The sequence below is a fragment of the Nerophis ophidion genome, linkage group LG01 (genome assembly GCF_033978795.1).
Source record: "Nerophis ophidion isolate RoL-2023_Sa linkage group LG01, RoL_Noph_v1.0, whole genome shotgun sequence".
Classification (NCBI taxonomy): domain Eukaryota; kingdom Metazoa; phylum Chordata; class Actinopteri; order Syngnathiformes; family Syngnathidae; genus Nerophis; species Nerophis ophidion.
Genome location: NC_084611.1, coordinates 16090323 through 16115322, shown reverse-complemented (window position 1 = coordinate 16115322; position 25000 = coordinate 16090323). Strand labels below are relative to the sequence as shown.

The 25000-nt window shown below is 39.9% G+C and overlaps 1 protein-coding gene across 2 annotated transcripts in view; it reads right to left on the bottom strand.

Moving 5' to 3' along the window:
- zgc:162952 (PKc_LIMK_like_unk domain-containing protein) overlaps positions 1-25000 on the bottom strand; it is a 79210-nt gene that overhangs the window by 923 nt on the left and 53287 nt on the right. For both annotated transcript variants that reach the window (XM_061897328.1, XM_061897337.1), the window contains exons 4-8: positions 23712-23760; positions 23493-23642; positions 19297-19479; positions 10458-10541; positions 10068-10154 (exon numbers count right to left, since the gene is read on the bottom strand). In XM_061897328.1, coding sequence (XP_061753312.1) covers positions 10068-10154; positions 10458-10541; positions 19297-19479; positions 23493-23642; positions 23712-23760 — 553 coding nt within the window. The remainder of the gene's footprint in view (positions 1-10067; positions 10155-10457; positions 10542-19296; positions 19480-23492; positions 23643-23711; positions 23761-25000) is intronic.

Below are 25000 nucleotides of genomic sequence, written 5' to 3'. Positions count from 1 at the left end.
TCTGCTACTGACAGCACAGTCGTGTCTTTCAGCTCGTTTGTTGTACGCTAGTATTGACCAAGACATTTTTCCTCCGTTGTATTAACACATTTCTCGTCCATCGTATGCTAATATTGCAGAGATGTTTATTGTCTGTTGTACGCTATTTTTGCCGAGACATTTTCCGTCCGTTGTATAGTAATATCACAAACATGTTTTCCGTCTGTCGTACGCTAAAATTACAAACACATTTTCCGTGGCGCAGTGGGAAAGTGGCCGTGCGCAACCCGAGGGTCACTGGTTCAAATCCCACCTAGAACCAACCTCGTCACGTCCGTTGTGTCCTGAGCAAGACACTTCACCCTTGCTCCTGATGGGTGCTGGTTGGTGCCTTGCATGGCAGCTCCCTCCATCAGTGTGTGAATGTGTGTGTGAATGGGTAAATGTGGAAGTAGTGTCAAAGCGCTTTGAGTACCTTGAAGGTAGAAAAGCGCTATACAAGTACAACCCATTTATCATTTATTTATTTATTATACACTACTATTGTAACATGTTTTTGTCCGTCTTTTGTAAACATGTTTATTTTCTTTCGTATGCAAGTAATACCAAAACATTTTCCGTCTGTTGTATGCTATTATTGCCAACACATTTCCTGTCCATCGTATACTAATATTGCAAACATGTTTTCCGTCCATCATACGCTACTATTGCCAACATGTTTTTGTCTGTCGTTTGCTAATATTGTCAACACTTTTCCCATCCATTGTATAATATCGATGTTAACATATATTTCGTCTGTTGTACGCTAATATTGTTAACACATTTCCCGTCCGTTGTATATTAATATTGCCAACACGTTTTTGCAAATATTGCCAAGACATTTTTCCGTCCGTTGTATGCTAATATTGCCAACACATTTCCTGTCTATCGTATACTAATATCGCAATCATGTTGTCCGTCTGCCGTATGCTAAAATTACCAACACATTTTCCGTCCGTCATACGCTACTGTTGCCAACATGTTTTTGTCCGTCGTTTTTTAATATTGTCAACACATTTCCTGTCCATTGTATGCTAATATGCAAAGATGTTTATTGTCTGTTGTATGCTAATATTACCAAGACATTTTCCGTCCATCGTATACTAATATTGTAAACATGTTTATTTTGTTTTGTATGGGAATATTACCAAAACATTTTCCATCCGTTGTATGCTAATATTGCCACAACATTTTCCATCCATCGTATACTAATATCACAAACATGTTTTCCGTCTGTCGTACGCTAAAATTACCAACACATTTTCTGTCCATCATACGCTACTGTTGCCAACATGTTTTTGTCCGTCTTTTGTAAACATGTTTATTTTCTTTCGTATGCGAATATTACCAAAACATTTTCCGTCCGTTGTATGCTAATATTGCCAACACATTTCCTGTCCATCATATACTAATATCGCAAACATGTTTTTGTCTGTCGTTTGCTAATATTGTCAACACTTTTCCCATCCATTGTATAATATCAATGTTAACATATATTTTGTCTGTTGTACGCTAATATTGTTAATACATTTCCCGTCCGTTGTATATTAATATTGCCAACATGTTTTTGTCCGTCGTTTTTGCGAATATTGCCAAGACATTTCCCGTCCGTTGTATGCTAATATTGCCAACACATTTCTTGTCTATCGTATACTAATATCGCAATCATGTTGTCCGTCTGCTAAAATTACCAACACATTTTCCGTCCGTCATACGCTGCTGTTGCCAACATGTTTTTGTCCGTCGTTTTTTAATATTGTCAACACATTTCCTGTCCATCGTATGCTAATATGCAAAGATGTTTATTGTCTGTTGTATGCTAATATTACCAAGACATTTTCCGTCCATCATATACTAATATTGTAAACATTTTTATTTTCTTTTGTATGGGAATATTACCAAAACAGGTTCCATCCGTTGTATGCTAATATTGCCACAACATTTTCCATCCATCGTATACTAATATCACAAACATGTTTTCCGTCTGTCGTACGCTAAAATTACCAGCACATTTTCCGTCCGTCATACGCTACTGTTGCCAACATGTTTTTTGTCCGTCGTTTTTTAATATTGTCAACACATTTCCTGTCCATCGTATGCTAATATGCAAAGATGTTTATTGTCTGTTGTATGCTAATATTACCAAGACATTTTCCGTCCATCATATACTAATATTGTAAACATTTTTATTTTCTTTTGTATGGGAATATTACCAAAACATTTTCCATCCGTTGTATGCTAATATTGCCACAACATTTTCCATCCATCGTATACTAATATCACAAACATGTTTTCTGTCTGTCGTACGCTAAAATTACCAACACATTTCCGTCCATTATACGCTACTATTGCCAACATGTTTTTGTCCGTCTTTTGTAAACATGTTTCTTTTCTTTCGTATGCGAATATTACCAAAACATTTTCCGTCCGTTGTATGCTATTATTGCCAACACATTTCCTGTCCATCGTATACTAATATCGCAAACATGTTTTCCGTCCATCATACGCTACTATTGCCAACATGTTTTTGGCCGTCGTTTGCTAATATTGTCAACACTTTTCCCATCCATTGTATAATATCAATGTTAACATATATTTTGTCTGTTGTACGCTAATATTGTTAACACATTTCCCGTCCGTTGTATATTAATATTGCCAACATGTTTTTGTCCGTCGTTTTTGCGAATATTGCCAAGACATTTTCCGTCCGTTGTATGCTAATATTGCCAACACATTTCCTGTCTATCGTATACTAATATCGCAATCATGTTTTCCGTCCGCCGTATGCTAAAATTACCAACACATTTTCCGTCCGTCATACGCTACTTTTGCCAACATGTTTTTGTCCGTCGTTTGTTAATATTGTCAACACATTTCCTGTCCATCGTATGCTAATGCAAAGATGTTTATTGTCTGTTGTATGCTAATATTACCAAGACATTTTCCGTCCATCGTATACTAATATTGTAAACATTTTTATTTTCTTTTGTATGGGAATATTACCAAAACAGGTTCCATCCGTTGTATGCTAATATTGCCACAACATTTTCCATCCATCGTATACTAATATCACAAACATGTTTTCTGTCTGTCGTACGCTAAAATTACCAGCACATTTTCCGTCCATCATACGCTACTATTGCCAACATGTTTTTGTCCGTCTTTTGTAAACATGTTTATTTTCTTTTGTATGCGAATATTACCAAAACATGTTCCGTCCGTTGTATGCTATTATTGCCAACACATTTCCTGTCCATCGTATACTAATATCGCAAACATGTTTTCCGTCCATCATACGCTACTATTGCCAACTTGTTTTTGGCCGTCGTTTGCTAATATTGTCAACACTTTTCCCATCCATCGTATAATATCAAAGTTAACATATTTGTCTGTTGTACGCTAATATTGTTAACACATTTCCCGTCCATTGTATATTAATATTGCCAACAATATTTTGTCCGTCGTTTTTCCGAATATTGCCAAAACAATTTCCGTCCATTGTATGCTAATATTGCCAACACATTTTCCGTCCGTCATACGCTACTATTGCCAACATGTTTTTGTCCGTCGTTTGTTAATATTGTCAACACATTTCCTGTCCATTGTATGCTAATATGCAAAGATGTTTATTGTCTGTTGTATGCTAATATTACCAAGACATTTTCCGTCCATCGTATACTAATATTGTAAACATGTTTATTTTCTTTTGTATGGGAATAGTACCAAAACATTTTCCATCCGTTGTATGCTAATATTGCCACAACATTTTCCATCCATCGTATACTAATATCACAAACATGTTTTCCGTCTGTCGTACGCTAAAATTACCAACACATTTTCCGTCCATTATACGCTACTATTGCCAACATGTTTTTGTCCGTCTTTTGTAAACATGTTTCTTTTCTTTCGTATGCGAATATTACCAAAACATTTTCCGTCCGTTGTATGCTATTATTGCCAACACATTTCCTGTCCATCGTATACTAATATCGCAAACATGTTTTCCGTCCATCATACGCTACTATTGCCAACATGTTTTTGGCCGTCGTTTTACTAATATTCTCAACACTTTTCCCATCCATTGTATAATATCAATGTTAACATATATTTTGTCTGTTGTACGCTAATATTGTTAACACATTTCCCGTCCGTTGTATATTAATATTGCCAACATTATTTTGTCTGTCGTTTTTGCGAATATTGCCAAAACAATTTCCGTCCGTTGCGTGGGTTCCCTCCGGGTACTCCGGCTTCCTCCCACTTCCAAAGACATGCACCTGGGGATAGGTTGATTGGCAACACTAAATTGGCCCTAGTGTGTGAATGTGAGTGTGAATGTTGTCTGTCTGTGTTGGCCTTGCGATGAGGTGGCGACTTGTCCAGGGTGTACCCCGCCTTCCGCCCGATTGTAGCTGAGATAGGCGCCAGCGCCCCCCGCGACCCCAGAAGGGAGTAAGCGGTAGAAAATGGATGGATGGATGTATGCTAATATTGCCAGCACATTTCCTGTCTATCGTATACTAATATTGCAATCATGTTGTCCGTCTGCCGTATGCTAAAATTGCCAACACATTTTCCGTCCGTCATACGCTACTGTTGCCAACATGTTTTTGTCTGTCGTTTGTTAATATTGTCAACACATTTCCTGTCCATCGTATGCTAATATACAAAGATGTTTATCGTCTGTTGTATGCTAATATTACCAAGACATTTTCCATCCATCGTATACTAATATTGTAAACATGTTTTTCTTTTGTATGCGAATATTACCAAAACATTTTCCGTCTGTTGTATGCTAATATTGCCAAAACATTTTCCATCCATCGTATACTAATATCGCAAACATGTTTTCCGTCAGTCGTACGCTAAAATTACCAACACATTTTCCGTCCATCAAACGCTACTATTGCCAACATGTTTCTGTCCGTCGTTTGCTAATATTGTCAACACTTTTCCCATCCATCGTATAATATCAATGTTAACATATTTGTCTGTTGTACGCTAATATTGTTAACAAATTTTCCGTCCGTCATACGCTACTGTTGCCAACATGTTTTTGTCCATCGTTAGTTAATATTATCAACACATTTCCTGTCCATCGTATGCTAATATGCAAAGATGTTTATTGTCTGTTGTATGCTAATATTACCAAGATATTTTCCGTCCATCGTATACTAATATTGTAAACATGTTTATTTTCTTTTGTATGTGAATATTACCAAAACATTTTCCGTCCGTTGTATGCTAATATTGCCACCACATTTCCCATCCATTGTATAGTAATATCGCAAACATGTTTTCCGTATGTCGTACGCTAAAATTACCAACACATTTTCCGTCCATCATACGCTACTATTGCCAACATGTTTTTGTTCGTCGTTTGCGAATATTGTTAACACTTTTCCCGTCCATCATATAGTAATATTGTGAACATGTTTTCTGTCTGTCACACACTATTATTGCTAACGTACTTTTTGTCTGTCGTACGTTAATATTCTTAACACAATTGCTGTCCATCATATGCTAATATTGCAATGATGTTTGTCTGTTGTACGCTAATTTTCCCAAGACATTTTCCGTCTGTCGTACGCTAAAATTACCAACACATTTTCCGTCCATCATACGCTACTATTGCCAACATGTTTTTGTCAGTTGTTTGCGAATATTGTTAACACTTTTCCCGTCCATTGTATAATGTCGTACGCTAATATTGTTAGCACATTTCCCGTCCGTTGTATACTACTAATATTGCAAACATGTTTTTGTCCGTCGTACGCTAATATTCTTAACACATTTTATCGTCCATCATATGCTAATATTGCCAAGACATTTTCCGTCCAATGGATACTAATATTGTACACGTTTTCTGTCTGTCGTACCCGAATATTGTCAAGACATTTTCTGTCTGTTGTATGCTAATATTGCCAACGTAATCCCAGTCCATTGTTTACTAATATAGCAAACATGTTTTCCATGTGTCGTACGCTAAAATTACCAACACATTTTCCGTCCATCATATGTTACTATTGCCAACATGTTTTGGTCTGTCATTTGCGAATATTGTCAACACTTTTACCGTCCATCACATGCTAATATTGCAAAGATGTTTGTTGTTTGTTGTACGCTAAAATTACCAACACATTGTCCGTCCACCATACGCTATAACCAACTTTTCCCGCCCGTCGTATACTATTAATACGAACATATTTTTTGTCAGTCGCACGCTAATATTGTTAGCACATTTCCCATCCCTTGTAAACTAATATTACAACAATATTGTGGGTTCTTCCGAGGATGTTGTAGTCGTAATGATTTGTGCAGTCCTTTGAGACATTTGTGATTTGGGGCTATATAAATAAACATTGATTGATTGATTGAATATTGTAAACATGTTTATTGTCCGTCTTGCGGGAATAATGCCCAGAAATTTTCTGTCCGCTGTATGCTAATATTACCAACATAATTCCCATCCAACGTATACTAATATTGCGAACATGTTTTCCGTCTGTTGTACGCTAAAATTTCCAACACATTTCTCGTCCATCGTATACTAATATCGCAAACATGTTTTCTGTCTGCCGTATGCTAAAATTGCAAACCTATTTTCCGACCATCATACGCTACTATTACAAACCCCGTTTCCATATGAGTTGGGAAATTGTGTTAGATGTAAATAAAAACGGAATACAATGATTTTCAAATCATTTTCCATCCATATTCAGTTGAATATGCTACAAAGACAACAAATTTGATGTTCAAACTGATAAACATGTTTTTTGCAAATCATTAACTTTAGAATTTGATGCCAGCAACACGTGTCAAAGAAGTTGGGAAAGGTGGCAATAAATACTGATCAAGTTGAGGAATGCTATTCAAACACTTATTTGGAACATCCCACAGGTGTGCAGGCTAATTGGGAACAGGTGGGTGCCATGATTGGGTATAAAAGCAGCTTCTATGAAATGCTAAGTAATTCACAAACAAGGATGGGGCGAGGGTCACCACTTTGTAAACAAATTGTCGAACAGTTTTAAAACAACATTTCTCAACGAGCTATTGCAAGGAATTTAGGGATTTTACCATCTATGGTCCGTAAAATCATCAAAAAGTTCAGAGAATCTGGAGAAATCACTGCACGTAAGCGATGATATTACAGACTGTTGATCCCTCAGGCGGTACTGCATAAAAAACCGACATCAGTGTGTAAAGGATATCACCACATGGGCTCAGAAACACATTATAAAACCACTGTCAGTAACTACAGTTGGTCGCTACATCTATAAGTGCAAGTTAAAACTGTACCATGCAAAGCCAAACCCATTTATCAACAACACCAAGGAACGCCGCTGACTTCGCTGGGCCCGAGATCATCTATGATGGACTGATGCAAAGTGGAAAAGTGTTCTGTGGTCTGACGAGTCTACATTTCACATTATATTTGGAAACTGTGGACGTGGTGTCCTCCGGAACAAAGAGGAAAATAACCATTCGGATTGTTATAGGCGCAAAGTTCAAAAGCCAGCATCTGTGATGGTAAGGGGGTGTATTAGTGCCCAAGGCATGGGTAACTTAAACATCTGTGAAGGCACCATTAATGATGAATGGTCCATACAGGTTTTGGAGCAACATATGTTGTCATCCAAGCAACGTTATCATGGACGCCCCTGCTTATTTCAGCAAGACAAGGCCAAGCCACGTGTTACAACAGCGTGGTTTCGTAGTAAAAGAGTGCGGGTACTTTCCTGGCCCGCCTGCAGTCCAGACATGTCTCCCATCGAAAAAGTGTGGCGCATTATGAAGCGTGAAATACGACAGCGGAGACCCCGGACTGTTGAACAACAAAAGCTCTACATAAAACAAGAATGGGAAATAATTCCACTTTCAAAGCTTCAACAATTACTTTCCTCAGTTCCCAAACGTTTATTGAGTGTTGTTAAAAGAAAAGGTGATGTAACACAGTGGTGAACATGCCCTTTCCCAACTACTTTGGCACGTGTTGCAGCCATGAAATTCAAAGTTAATTATTATTTGCCCCAAAAAATTAAGTTTATGCGTTTGAACATCAAATATCTTGTCTTTGTAGTGCATTCAACTGAATATGGGTTGAAAAGGATTTGCAAATCATTGTATTCCGTTTATATTTACATCTAACACAATTTCCCAACTCATTTGGAAACGGGGTTTGTACCAACATGTTTTTCTCCGTTGTTTGCGAATATTATCAACACTTTTCCTGACCATCATATGGATACTAATATCGCAAACATGTTTTCCGTCTGTCGTACGCTAAATTACCAACACATTTTCCGTCCATCATACTTTACTATTGCCAACATATTTTTGTTCGTCGTTTGCAAATATTGTCAACACTTTTCCCAACCATCATATACTATTAATTCTAATATATTTTTGTCTGTCGTACGCTAATATTGTTTACACAGTTTCCGTCCGTTGTATACTAATATCGCAAACATATTTTCCGTCTGCTGTATTATAAAATTACCAATACATTTTCTGTCCATCATACGCTACTATTGCCAACATCTTTTCATTCGTTGTTTGCAAATATTGACAACACATTTCCCGTCCATCATATAGTGAACATGTTTTCTGTCTGTCACACACTATTATTGCTAACGTATTTTTTGTCTGCCGTACGTTAATATTCTTAACACAATTGCCGTCCATCGTATGCTAATACTGCAATGATGTTAGTCTGTTGTACGCTAATATTCCCAAGACATTTTCTATCCGTTGTACGCTAAAATTACTAACACATTCTCCATCCATCATATGCTACTATTGCCAACATGTTTTTGTCCGTCATTTGCGAATATTATCAAAACGTTTCCCGTCCATCGTATACTATTAATGCAAATATGTTTTTTGTCTGTCGTGCGCTAATATTGTCAGCACATTTCCCGTCCGTGGTATACTACTAGTATTGCAAACATATTTTTTTCCGCCGTACGCTAATATTCTTAACACATTTCTCGTCCATCGTATGCTAATATTGCAAAGATGTTTGTCTGTTGTACGCCAATATTGCCAAGACATGTTTTCCGTGTGTTGTACGCTAAAATTTCCAACACATTTCTCGTCCATTGTATACTAATATTGCAAACATGTTTTTTGTCTGTCGTTTGCGAAAATTAGCAACACTTTTCCTGTCCGTAGTATACTATTAATGCTAACATATATTTTGTCCGTCGTACGCTAATATTGTTAACACATTTCCCGTCCGTTGTATACTACTAGTATTGCAAACATGTATTTGTCCGTCGTACGCTAATATTCTTAACACATTTCTCGTCCTTCATATGCTAATATTGCAAATATGTTCATTGTCTATTGTACGCCAATATTGCCAAGACATTTTCTTTCCATTGTACACTAATATTGTAAACATGTTTATTGTCTGTCGTGCGCGAATATTGCCAAGAAATGTTCTGTCGGTTGTATGCTAATATTACCAACATAATTCCCATCCATCGTATACTAATATTGCGAACATGTTTTCCGTCTGTTGTATGCTAAAATTACCAACACATTTCTCGTCCATTGTATACTAATATTGCAAATTTGTTTTTTTGTCTGTCGTTTGCGAATATTGTTAACACTTTTCCCGCCCGTGGTATACTATTAATGCTAACATATTTTCTGTCTGTCGTATGCTAATATTGCAAAGATGTTTATTGTCTGTTGTACGCTAATATTGCCAAGACATTTTCCGTCCATTGTATAGTAATATTTTAAACACATTTATTGTCTGTCGTACGGGAATATTGCCAAGACATTTTTCGTTATTTGTCTGCTAATATTGCCCACACATTGCCCGTCCATTGTATACTGCTATCGCAAACATGTTTTCCGTCTGCTGTACGCTAAAATTACAAACACATTTCCCACCATCATACACTGTTATTGCTAACATATTTTTTGTCTGTCGTACGCTAATATTCTGAACACATTTCCCATCCGTTGTATGCTAATATTGCCAACAAATTTTCCGTCCATCGTGAGTGCATTATAAAAAAAGTATGTATTACCATACAGCAGCTGGCTGCCAGTTGTAAAAGTCGCTGAGGACAGTCGCTCACCATCTCCTTGAATGCATCCTCATCCAGCCCATAATCCTGAAATATTGGTGACATCAGTTATCTACAACATCTACCTTTTGAAGGACATCTTTTTCAACCAGATCAAACACAAAACAATTGTGCTTTTCTTAAATAATAATCAAAGTGTAGGCGACATTTGCTTATTTGTGCAGATTATTTTTACTAACTGCCGTGCTCTTGATAGCATACAAAGTACTGTAGATTGAAAAATACATTCAGTAATCTCATGTTTTTGTACCATTACTGTACTATGTAATACATGACAGCTGTTTATAATAAACAGTATTATTATAAATACTGCAGTAATAATAATTGTACCTTAGTTCTGGGGAGTATCTCTGGATCAGCAGGAATTCTGGCCAGGATTTCACACAACACAATTCCAAAAGAGAAAACATCCACCTGACACACAAACAAATACAACACGTTAGCAGTAGTAACAATTGTATCATATAATGAACATAAAATGTGTCGGTCATAGTAGCGTACAATAAAAATGTTAGCGATAACAGCGTGTGACAGGCAGAAAACATGTTGGCAATATTAGCATACAACGGACGGGAAACGTTTCAGCAATATTAGCGTACGACAGACAAAAAAACATGTCGGCGATATTAGTATTCAATGAACAGGAAATGTGTTGGCAATATTGGCATACAGTGTCAACAATATTAGCGTACGACAGACAAAAAATATGTTAGTAATAATAGTGTATGAAGAACGAAAAATGTGTTGGCGTACGACGGACGAGACACGTGTTGACAAAGGTAGCGAAAGATGGCCGGAAAATGTGATGCTAATTTTAGCGTACGACGGACAGATTGCAGACAGGAAAACATATTAGCAATATTCGCGTGTGACGGACAGGAAACATTTTAGCAATATTAACATACAATGGACGGGAAAAGTTATTTACAAATGACAGACAAAAACATGTTGCAATAGTAGCGACTGATGGACGGAAAATGTGTTGGTAATTTTGGCGTACGACGGACGGAAAAAATGTTTGCGATATTAGTGTACACAAGATGTGTACAATGTTTGCGATATTAGTGTACACAAGACTCCTCTCTGAGCTGCTACCTTACCGTGGTAGAGGAGTTTGCGTGTCCCAATGATCCTAGGAGCTATGTTGTCTGGGGGTTTTCATGCCCCCTGGTAGGGTCTCCCAAGACAAACAGGTCCTAGGTGAGTGATCAGACAAAGAGCAGCTCAAAGACTTCTATGGAATTACAACGAAATGAACCCAGATTTCCCTCGCCCGGACATGGGTCACCGGGGCCCCGCTCTGGAGCCAGGCCCGGAGTTGGGGCACGATGGCGAGCGCCTGGTGGTCGGGCCTGTCCCCATGGGGCCCGGCCGGGCACAGCCCGAAGAGGCAACGTGGGTCATCCCTCCAATGGGCTCACCACTCATAGGAGGGGCCATAGAGGTCGGGTGCATTGTGAGCTGGGCGGCAGCCGAAGGCAGGGCACTTGGCGGTCCGATCCTCGGCTACAGAAGCTAGCTCTTGGGACGTGGAACGTCACCTCACTGGGGGGGAAGGAGCCTGAGCTAGTGCGCGAGGTAGAGAAGTTCCGGCTGGATATAGTCGGACTCACCTCGACGCACAGCAAGGGCTCTGGAACCAGTTCTCTCGAGAGGGACTGGACCCTCTTCCACTCTGGCGTTGCCGGCAGTGAGAGGCGACGGGCTGGGGTGGCAATTCTGGTTGCCCCCCGGCTCAAAGCCTGTACGTTTGAGTTCAACCCAGTGGACGAGAGGGTAGCTTCCCTTCGCCTTCGGGTGGGGGGACGGGTCCTGACTGTTGTTTGTGCTTACGCACCAAACAGCAGTTCAGAATACCCACCCTTTTTGGGTACACTCGAGGGAGTACTGGAAAGTGCTCCTCCGGGTGATTCCCTTGTCCTACTGGGAGACTTCAACGCTCATGTTGGCAACGACAGTGAAACCTGGAGAGGCGTGATTGGGAAGAATGGTCGCCCGGATCTAAACCCGAGTGGTGTTTTGTTATTGGACTTTTGTGCTCGTCACAGTTTGTCGATAACAAACACCATGTTCAAACATAAGGGTGTCCATATGTGCACTTGGCACCAGGACACCCTAGGCCGCAGTTCCATGATCGACTTTGTAGTTGTGTCATCGGATTTGCGGCCTTATGTTTTGGACACTCGGGTGAAGAGAGGGGCGGAGCTTTCTACCGATCACCACCTGGTGGTGAGTTGGCTGCGATGGTGGGGGAGGATGCCGGACAGACCTGGCAGGCCCAAACGCATTGTGAGGGTCTGCTGGGAACGTCTGGCAGAGTCTCCTGTCAGAGAGAGTTTCAATTCACACCTCCGGGAGAACTTTGAACATGTCACGAGGGAGGTGCGGGACATTGAGTCCGAGTGGACCATGTTCCGAACCTCTATTGTCGAGGCGGCTGATTGGAGCTGTGGCCGCAAGGTTGTTGGTGCCTGTCGTGGCGGTAATCCCAGAACCCGTTGGTGTACACCAGCAGTGAGGGATGCCGTCAAGCTGAAGAAGGAGTCCTATCGGGTTCTTTTGGCTCATAGGACTCCAGAGGCAGTGGACGGGTACCGACGGGCCAAGCGGTGTGCAGCTTTAGCGGTCGCGGAGGCAAAAACTCGGACATGGGAAGAGTTCGGGGAAGCCATGGAAAACGACTTCCGGACGGCTTCGAAGCGATTCTGGACCACCATACGGCGCCTCAGGAAGGGGAAGCAGTGCACTATCAACACCGTGTATGGTGCGGATGGTGTTCTGCTGACTTCGACTGCGGATGTTGTGGATCGGTGGAGGGAATACTTCGAAGACCTCCTCAATCCCACCAACACGTCTTTCTTTGAGGAAGCGGTGCCTGGGGAATCTGTAGTGGACTCTCCTATTTCTGGGGCTGAGGTCGCTGAGGTAGTTAAAAAGCTCCTCGGCGGCAAGGCCCCGGGGGTGGATGAGATCCGCCCGGAGTTCCTTAAGGCTCTGGATGCTGTGGGGCTGTCTTGGTTGACAAGACTCTGCAGCATCGCGTGGACATCGGGGGCGGTACCTCTGGATTGGCAGACCGGGGTGGTGGTCCCTCTCTTTAAGAAGGGGGACCGGAGGGTGTGTTCCAACTATCGTGGGATCACACTCCTCAGCCTTCCCGGTAAGGTTTATTCAGGTGTACTGGAGAGCAGGCTTCGCCGGATAGTCGAACCTCGGATTCAGGAGGAACAGTGTGGTTTTCGTCCTGGTCGTGGAACTGTGGACCAGCTCTATACTCTCGGCAGGGTTCTTGAGGGTGCATGGGAGTTTGCCCAACCAGTCTACATGTGCTTTGTGGACTTGGAGAAGGCATTCGACCGTGTCCCTCGGGAAGTCCTGTGGGGAGTGCTCAGAGAGTATGGGGTATCGGAATGTCTTATTGTGGCAGTCCGCTCCCTGTATGATCAGTGTCAGAGCTTGGTCCGCATTGCTGGCAGTAAGTCGGACACATTTCCAGTGAGGGTTGGACTCCGCCAAGGCTGTCCTTTGTCACCGATTCTGTTCATAACTTTTATGGACAGAATTTCTAGGCGCAGCCAAGGCGTTGAGGGGTTCCGGTTTGGTGGCCACGGGATTAGGTCTCTGCTTTTTGCAGATGATGTAGTCCTGATGGCTTCATCTGGCCGGGATCTTCAGCTCTCACTGGATCGGTTCGCAGCCGAGTGTGAAGCGACCGGAATGAGAATCAGCACCTCCAAGTCCGAGTCCATGGTTCTCTCCCGGAAAAGGGTGGAGTGCCATCTCCGGGTTGGGGAGGAGACCCTGCCCCAAGTGGAGGAGTTCAAGTACCTAGGAGTCTTGTTCACGAGTGGGGGAAGAGTGGATCGTGAGATCGACAGGCGGATCGGTGCGGCGTCTTCAGTAATGCGGACGTTGTATCGATCCGTTGTGGTGAAGAAGGAGCTGAGCCGGAAGGCAAAGCTCTCAATTTACCGGTCGATCTACGTTCCCATCCTCACCTATGGTCATGAGCTTTGGGTCATGACCGAAAGGATAAGATCACGGGTACAAGCGGCCGAAATGAGTTTCCTCCGCCGGGTGGCGGGGCTCTCCCTTAGAGATAGGGTGAGAAGCTCTGCCATCCGGGAGGATCTCAACGTAAAGCCGCTGCTCCTCCACATCGAGAGGAGCCAGATGAGGTGGTTCGGGCATCTGGTCAGGATGCCACCCGAACGCCTCCCTAGGGAGGTGTTTAGGGCACGTCCAGCTGGTAGGAGGCCACGGGGAAGACCCAGGACACGTTGGGAAGACTATGTCTCCCGGCTGGCCTGGGAACGCCTCGGGATCCCCCGGGAAGAGCTAGACGAAGTGGCTGGAGATAGGGAAGTCTGGGCTTCCCTGCTTAGGCTGCTGCCCCCGCGACCCGACCTCGGATAAGCGGAAGATGATGGATGGATGGATGGGTGTACACAAGACGGGATATGTGTTTGTCATTTTAGCGTACGATGGACAGAATTTTTTTTTTGCGATATTAGTGTACAAAAGACGGAAAATGTGTTTGTCATTTTAGTGTACAATGGACGGAAAATGTGTTGGTAAAATTAGCGTATTGCAGACGGAAAACATGTTAGCAATATTAGCATACGATAGAGCGGAAATGTGTTGGGAATATTAGCATACAATGGACGGAAAATTCTTGTATGACAGACAATAAACATGTTTGCGATATTAGTATTCAATGAACAGGAAATGTGTTGGCAACATTAGCATACAGTGTCAACAATATTTGCGTACGACAGACCAAAAATATGTTAGCAATAATAGTGTACGACGAAGGAAGTTGGTGTAGGACAGACAGATTGCAGACGGAAAACATGTTAGCAATATTAGCGACTGATGGACAGAAAATGTGCGACAGACGGAAAACATTTTTGCGATATTAGTAAACAAAAAGACAGGAAATGTGTTGGCAATATTAGCATACAACGGACAGGAAATATGTTAAGAATATTAGCGTGCGACAGACAAAAACATGTTTGCAATATTAGTGTACAACGAACAGGAAACGTAACAATATTGGCGAACAACAAACAAAAATTATGTTAGCAATAATAGTGTATGACGGATGGAAAACATTAAAGGGTTGACAATATTAGCATACAACCATATTAGTATAAGAAAAGACAGGAAATGTGTTGGCAATATTAGCATACAACGGACGGGAAATATGTTAAGAATATTAGCGTACGACTGACAAAAAAAATGTTATCAATAATAGTGTATGATGGCCGAAAAATATGTTGCTGATTTTAGCGTACGACAGACAGATTGCAGACAGGAAACATGATAGCAATATTAGTATACGATGGACGGGAAAAGTTATTCACAAATGACAGACAAAAACATATTGGCAAAAGTAGCGACTGATGGACGGAAAATGTGTTGGTCATTTTAGCGTACGACAGACGGAAAAAATGTTTGGGATATTACTCTACGATGGATGGTAAACGTGCTGGCAATATTAGCATACAACGGACGGAAAAAGTCTCGACAATATTTGCGTACAACAGACAATAAACATGTTTGAAATATTAGTATATCATGGGTGAGGAAAGTGTCTGCAATATTAGCATGTAGTGGACGGAAAATGTCTTGGCAATATTAGCAGAGAAAAAAACTGTTCATAATAGCGTACGACATACAGAAAATATGTTAGCAATATTAGTATATTAGTACGACTGACGAAAAACATGTTAGCAACTGTAGCATAGCACTGACAGAAAACAAATATTAGCGTACAATAGACAAAAAACATGTTGGCAATATTAGTATATGGCGGACGGCAAATGTGTTGGCAATATTAGCATACAATGGACAGAAATTCTTTTAGCGATATTAGCGTACCACGGACAAAAAACCTGTTTACAATAATAGCGTACAACACACAGAAAACATGTTAGCAATATTAGTATACGATGGATGGGAAATGTGTTGACAATATAAGCGTACAACGGACAAAAAACATGAAGGCAACAGTAGGAAAAACACGTTAGCAATAGTAGCGTATGATGGACAGATGATGTGTTGTTAATTTTTTGCGTACGACGGACGGAAAACATGTTAGCAACTGTAGCGTACCACTGACAGAAAACGAATATTAGCGTACAATAGACAGAAAACATGTTAGCAATATTAGAATATGGTGTAGGGCAAATGTGGTAACAATAATAGCGTACAACATACAGAAAACATGTTGCCAATATTATTATACAATGGATGGGATATGTGTTGACAATATTAGCGTATGATGGACAGGAATCATGCTAGCAATATTAGCATACGACACACAGATGATGTGTTGGCAATATTAGCGTACACTAGATAGAAATCATGTTAGCAAAATTAGCATACGATGCACAGAAAATGTATTGGATATATTAGCATACAATAGACAGGAATCATGTTAGCAAAATTAGCATACGACGCACAGAAAATGAATTGGAAATATTAGCGTACAATAGACAGGAATCATGTTAGCAACATTAGCATACGACGCACAGACGATGTGTTGGCAATATTAGCGTACAATAGACAGAAATCATGTTAGCAAAATTAGCATACGATGCACAGAAAATGTATTGGATATATTAGCATACAATAGACAGGAATCATGTTAGCAAAATTAGCATACGACGCACAGAAAATGAATTGGAAATATTAGCGTACAATAGACAGGAATCATGTTAGCAACATTAGCATACGACGCACAGACGATGTGTTGGCAATATTAGCGTACAATAGACAGGAATCATGTTAGCAATATTAGCATACGACGCACAGAAGATGTGTTGGCAATATTAGCGTACAATAGACAGAAATCATGTTAGCAATATTAGCATACGACGCACAGAAGATGTGTTGGCAATATTAGCATACGACGCACAGAAAATGTATTCTCAATATTAGCGTACAATAGACAGGAATCATGTTAGCAATATTCGCATACGACGCACAGAAGATGTGTTGGCAATATTAGCGTACAATAGACAGGAATCATGTTAGCAATATTTGCATACGACGCACAGAAGATGTGTTGGCAATATTAGCGTACAATAGACAGGAATCATGTTAGCAATATTAGCATACGACACACAGAAAATGTATTGGAAATATTAGCATAAAATAGACAGGAATCATGTTAGCAAAATAAGCATACGACGCACAGAAGATGTGTTGGCAATATTAGCGTACAATAGACAGGAATCATGTTAGCAATATTAGCATTCAACACACAAAAAATGTATAGGCAATATTAGCGTACAATAGACAGGAATCATGTTAGCAATATTAGCATACGACGCACAGAAGATGTGTTGGCAATATTAGCGTACAATAGACAGAAATCATGTTGGCAATATTAGCATACGACGCACAGAAGATGTGTTGGCAATATTAGCATACGACGCACAGAAAATGTATTGTCAATATTAGCGTACAATAGACAGGAATCATGTTAGCAATATTCGCATACGACGCACAGAAGATGTGTTGGCAATATTAACGTACAATAGACAGGAATCATGTTAGCAAAATTAGCATACGACGCACAGAAAATGTATTGGAAATATTAGCATAAAATAGACAGGAATCATGTTAGCAAAATTAGCATACGACACACAGACGATGTGTTGGCAATATTAGCATACAATAGACAGGAATCATGTTAGCAACATTAGCATACGACGCACAGAAGATGTGTTGGCAATATTAGCGTACAATAGACAGGAATCATGTTAGCAATATTAGCATACGACGCACAGAAGATGTGTTGGCAATATTAGCGTACAATAGACAGGAATCATGTTAGCAAAATTAGCATACGACGCACAGAAAATGTATTGGAAATATTAGCATAAAATAGACAGTAATCATGTTAGCAAAATTAGCATACGACGCACAGAAGATGTGTTGGCAATATTAGCGTACAATAGACAGGAATCATGTTAGCAATATTTGCATACGACGCACAGAAGATGTGTTGGCAATATTAGCGTACAATAGACAGGAATCATGTTAGCAAAATTAGCATACGACGCACAGAAAATGTTTTGGAAGTATTAGCGTACAATAGACAGGAATCATGTTAGCAATATTATCATACGACGCACAGAAGATGTGTTGGCAATATTAGCGTACAATAGACAGGAATCATGTTAGCAATATTTGCATACGACACACAGAAGATTTGTTGGCAATATTAGCGTACAATAGACAGGAATCATGTTAGCAATATTTGCATACGACACACAGAAGATTTGTTGGCAATATTAGCGTACAATAGACAGGAATCATGTTAGCAATATTTGCATACGACGCACAGAAGATGTGTTTGCAATATTAGCATACAATAGACAGGAATCATGTTAGCAATATTTGCATACGACGCACAGAAGATGTGTTGGCAATATTAGCGTACAATAGACAGGAATCATGTTAGCAATATTAGCATACGACGCACAGAAAATGTATTGGAAATATTAGCATACAATAGACAGGAATCATGTTAGCAAAATTAGCATACAAAGCACAGAAGATGTGTTGGCAATATTAGCGTACAATAGACAGGAATCATGTTAGCAATATCAGCATACGACGCACAGATGTGTTGGCAATATTAGCATACAATAGACAGAAATCATGTTAGCAATATTAGCATACGACGCACAGAAAATGTATTGGAAATATTAGCATACAATAGACAGGAATCATGTTAGCAAAATTAGCATACAAAGCACAGAAGATGTGTTGGCAATATTAGCGTACAATAGACAGGAATCATGTTAGCAATATCAGCATACGACGCACAGATGTGTTGGCAATATTAGCATACAATAGACAGAAATCATGTTAGCAATATTAGCATACGACGCACAGAAAAGGTGTTTGCAATATTAGCCGATAGAGCAGGATAGCTACTGAAGTATAAAGTCTGGACATGTAATAATAGAAGTGCTGGGTAAAAAAAAATGACATTTTAATTTGTTATGATTCTGAATCGCTTAAAATTTTTCAATATATATTTTTTTTTCAGGCCATCACCGCGCTTGCACTCTGTGTGAATGTCCTGCGTCAGCGTTGAAAACCCTAAATGGGATTCAGGTAACGTTAGCGGGGGTCGCAACAGAGTTACCTTGCGGTCGTACGGCTCGCCTCGGAGCATCTCAGGCGCCATCCAAAAAGCAGATCCCACCAAGGACATCTTCCTGCCGGCAGCGGCGGCGTCTTTGACCGGCAGCTCCACCACCTCTCTGGCCAGACCGAAGTCCGCCACTAAGGCCTCGCGGCCACGACACGTCACGCGGATCAGACAATTCTGCAAAACAACCAAACACACAGAAAAGACAGCTGTCAAGGTAAGTGTGATGATCATGTCCACCAGCAGAGGACAGTGTTGGACACTGTAAACACTACATTTACATGCAACATGTAATGATTATGTCCACCAGCAGAGGGCAGTGTTGCACACTGTAAACACTACTTTTACATGCAACGTGTGATGGTCATGTACACCAGCAGAGAGCAGTGTTGGACACTGTAAACACTACTTTTATATGCAATGTGTGATGATCATGTCCACCAGCAGAGGGCAGTGTTGCAGACTGTAAACACTACTTCTATCCATCCATCCATTTGCCTATATTAAACCAACAATGGAAGACGCCACGTAATTTAAAGCAGTCAGAAACAACACATGGTTTTGCCGTCTTCTAATTTGGTTTCGAATGCGCGGTGTTGTCCATGGTTGGCTGAACGTAGGCACACTTCACACACGCAGGTTGTATGACACACTCACGAATGTGGATGCGCTCGCTCAAGTCCTACACGGCAGAAGTGTTGCAAAAGGCACGTGTAAGTAGACAGCCAATGGAGGGTTGTTTTAGATCAATGAAAGACGGACCACTTAATACAGACAGACAGACCACGTACGCGTGTTTTAGATGCGCGTACGTGGTCTGTCTGTATTAAGTGGTCCGTCTGTCGTTAATCTAAACCAGGGGTAGGGAACCTATGGCTCTAGAGCCAGATGTAGCTCTTTTGATGACTGAACCTGGCTCTCAGATAAATCTTAGCTGACACTGCTTAACACGATAAGTAATGAATAATTCCACTGGTAATCAGTGTCAAAAATAACATTCTCATGCATTTTAATCCATCCATCCGGTTTCTACCGCACCTGTTCAAGAAGTCGCATTAATGGTAAGAAGTAATTTATTTATTATTGGTTAGCTTCAGAATAACAATGTTATTAAAAAGGATAAGAGACTTTTTATACTCTAAAAATGTTAGTTTTACTTAAAAATGCACGTATTTAGTTGTATTCAGTGTTAAAAAAATATTATATGGCTCTCACGGAAATAACTTTTAAAGTATTTGGCTTGTATGGCTCTCTCAGCCAAAAAGGTTCCCGACCCCTGATCTAAAACAATCCTCAATTGGCTGTCTACTTACACGTGCCTTTTGCAACATTTCTGCCGTGTAGGACTTGATCCACGTACGCTGATCTTAAACACACGTACCCGGATCCAAAACACGCGTACACAGATCTAAAACACACGTACGCAGATCTAAAACACACGTACGCAGATCTAAAACACGCGTACACAGATCTAAAACACACGCACGCAGATCTAAAACACATATATGTGTTTTACGATCCAAAACACATTTGAAAACACAAGAACGCGGATCAAAAGCATGCGTACGCGGATCGTAAAACATGGACATCGTAGAACACGCGTGTGCGGATCATAAAACACCTACGCGGATTGTAAAACGCACGTACGCAGATAAAAAAAAAACACATGTACACGGATCTTAAACACGCGAACGCGAATCTTAAACATGCATACGCGGATCGTAAAACACGTACGCTGATCTTAAGCACGCGTACGTGGATCAAAAACACGCGTACGCGGATCTAAAACACGTACGCGGATTTTAAACACGAACACAGTTTTAAAATACATGAACGCAGATCTAAAACACACGTACGCTAATCGTAAAACACGTGTGTGTGGATCGAAAACACACGTACGTGGCTCTTAAACGCACAAACGCGGATCTATAACACACAAACGCGGATCGTAAAGTAGACGTACGCGGATTGTAAAACACACGTACGCGGATCTTAATGAAATCAAACAATGGATGTCCGATAACTTTTTGCAACTCAACGCCAATAAAAACGGAAATGCTGATTATCGGTCCTGCTAGACACCGACCTCTATTTAACAATACAACTCTAACATTTGACAACCAAACAATTAAACAAGGCGACACGGTAAAGAATCTGGGTGTTATCTTCCACCCAACTCTCTCCTTTGAGTTACACATTAAAAGAGTTATTAAAACGGCCTTCTTTCATCTCCGTAATATCGCTAAAATTCGCTCCATTTTGTCCACTAACTACGCTGAGATCATTATCCATGCGTTTATTACGTCTCGTCTCGATTATTGTGACGTGATTACACCTAACTTTTGCAACATTTCTGCCGTGTAGGACTTGAGCGAAAACACGCGTACACGGATCGAAAAAAACACGGGAAAGAACCAAACTCCATGAATGTTTTTTGTGTCCAACAAGTATGTGCTCCAATCACTCTATCACAATAAATAAGAGTTGTAGAAATTATTGGAAACTCAAAACAGCCATGACATTATGTTCTTTACAAGTGTATGTCAACTTTTAACCAAGACTGTATGCTCATCTAAAACTAAAAGGCCTGCACACACTCGCCGATGTGAATACACACCCGGACTGACATAGGGACAAACAAACTAGTACACGTAAATTGGATCACACACGCACAGACTGAGGAAGACGTTTGCCAATCATTTTGCGACAATAACACTTCAATACTTAAGAAACTTAAATGTTTGCAGGATCAATGAATGAGGATAAGCAGGAACACAAATGATCTGTGCTTCATTGACGCTGCAGTCGTCATGTGAGCTCATACTCAAAGCTGTTAGGGCACAACAGGACTCAAAGTTGTTGCTGTCATTTAGTCAGCACTCATGAATGCATCTGAGGAACGAGATGACGCAATTCCTGTAGGAACTGCGTGTGAATGCTCCAATGCTGACGTTGAACTGAAACCCTGGAATTTGTTTTTTTAGAAATGTTGAAGTAGAGCACAACATTCTTGAACATGCTGACTATTTAGAAGTTGGAATCAGATGAAAACTCTGGCAGTTGTGGGACTTTGAAGAATGTATCATTGATTTAAATGGGAATTTACAGAGAAATTGGGCATTTCAGCAAAAGTGGGAATTTGTTTTTAAATGGTTTAAAACTTGAATGAGTTGAAATGGTTAGTGTTGGAATTTTTTAAATCGGTCGAAAAACGTTGAAGTAGTAACATGTTGAATTGAGAAATGGTGTGATGGAATTCCTGGAACTTCGGGAATTTTTCCAGTTCAAAAAAACAACATTGTTTTTTTGTCCTAATTAAGAGGAATGATTAAACGGTAGAACGGTTGAAATACGTTGAAAAATGTGGAAGGAGTAGTCGCCAGAAAAAAGGGTGGAAATAGAGCATTGGAAAACAAGGAATTCTGGAAAATCCTGGAATTTTTTTGAACTTGGAAAAACTCTTAGTTTAAATTTTCAGGATGGTGGAATTTGTTGAATGGTTTGAATAGGTTGAAACATGTGGAAATGGTGAAAGTTTGTAAAATGGCCAGGTCATTTTGAACTGGAAAACCATCCTGGAAAAACTGGAATTCTGGAAAGTTTTTAGGGGAAAGCCCTTGATTACTGACTAGGCTGAACAGTTTTGACGTTGGCACGGTTTGAATCGGGTGAAAAATGTGGAAGGTAGAGCGCGCCAAAATCTGGAGAAGAATAATAATAATAAGTTGAAATAATCATAATAAATAGATAAATTTTGGTTTGGAAAACCATATGTCTGTGAATGCTTTGGAGCATTCACACAATTATACAAAAATAGCATTTAAATAAACTGATGTATGAATAAATAATATAATTATTTTCTTGTATGGTTACTCAAGGAATTTGGCAAATTCAACCAATCTCCATAGATGAAACACGGCCTAGTACTTGGTCCTATGACCACTACTTCCTTGCACTTTTTGTCTAATCAAAAATATTAGAAATATATATATTAAATATGGGAGGGAGAGATTCCCACCCGGAGTATTCTCTTTGATACCAGGAATTAAATAACGTATACTCCAACTTAAACAAGTTGAAAAACCTATTTTGGTGTTACTATTTAGTGGTCAATTGTACAGAATATGTACTGTACTGTGCAATCTACTAATAAAAGTTTCAATCAATCAATGAAGAATTGGAGAAAGTACTTTGGAGTTGAGGTCTCGGTGGTAGATATTCTTGTAGTGCAAGTAGATCATTCCTCTGCTGACATCGCAGGCCAGGTCCACCTTGTCCTTCCAGCCCAGGAGAACTTCCTTGCTGGCCAGCAACTCCTCCAAGCAGCCGCCGTTCACATACTGACAACACGTGGGCAACATGTGACAAAGCCCCAACAAACATGTTTTTCATAATCGACATCCACTCACCTCCAATATTGGATAGAGTTTGTCCTCTTTCACGCATATTCCCAAGTATCTGGAAGGAGACGTCGGAGTTATTGATCTGAGCACTGCTGCAGTTTACATGCGTGCAATGTGGGCCACGGTCTACTGTGGCCATCACTGAGATAGGAAGTTTTATAACTCTAAAGTTGCAAAATTAGCTTTAAGAAGGTCCAATGCTAACGTTGGCATGTGTCACATAAGTTATATGACTCTTTAGTGTATGGCAGCGGAATTAGCAAAAAAAAAAAAAAGTTAAAATTAGCGGGAAAATTTAGGGGTGGTATCAGTGTCATCCTCAAGCTCGGGTGCTGGGAGTTTGAGTGTTCTGCGCAGTATCTTGGCTGTTATGGACTATATATATATATATTTATATATATATATATATATTTATGTATGTATATATATATTTTATGTATATATCAAAATATATATTTTGATATATATATATATGTATTTGTATATGTATGTATGTGTGTGTATATATATATATATATATATAAACACACACAGATACGTGTAGATATATATATATGTATATATGTGCATATGTATATATATATATATATATGTGTGTGTTTATAGACATGTATGTGTATATATGTATGTGTGTGGATATATATATGTATGTATGTATGTGTGTAGCTATATATATATGATAATATATATATTTGTATATCTAAATGTATGTGTATGTGTATATATATATATATATATATATATATATATATGTGTATTTGTATATATATATATATGTATGTATGTGTGTATATATATATATAAACACACACAGATACGTGTAGATATATATATGTATATATGTGCATATATATACATATATATATTATGTATATATCAAAATATATATGTGCATATATATATATGTATTTGTATATATATCAATCAATCAATCAATCAATGTTTATTTATATAGCCCCAAATCACAAATGTCTCAAAGGACTGCACAAATCATTACGACTACAACATCCTCGGAAGAACCCACAAAAGGGCAAGGAAAACTCACACCCAGTGGGCAGGGAGAATTCACATTCAGTGGGACGCCAGCGACAATGCTGACTATGAGAAACCTTGGAGAGGACCTCAGATGTGGGCAACCCCCCCCCTCTAGGGGACCGAAAGCAATGGATGTCGAGCGGGTCTAACATGATACTGTGAAAGTTCAATCCATAGTGGCTCCAAGACAGCAGTGAGAGTCCCGTCCACAGCAAACCATCTCAAGCGGCTCAGCAGCGTAGAGATGTCCCCAACCGATA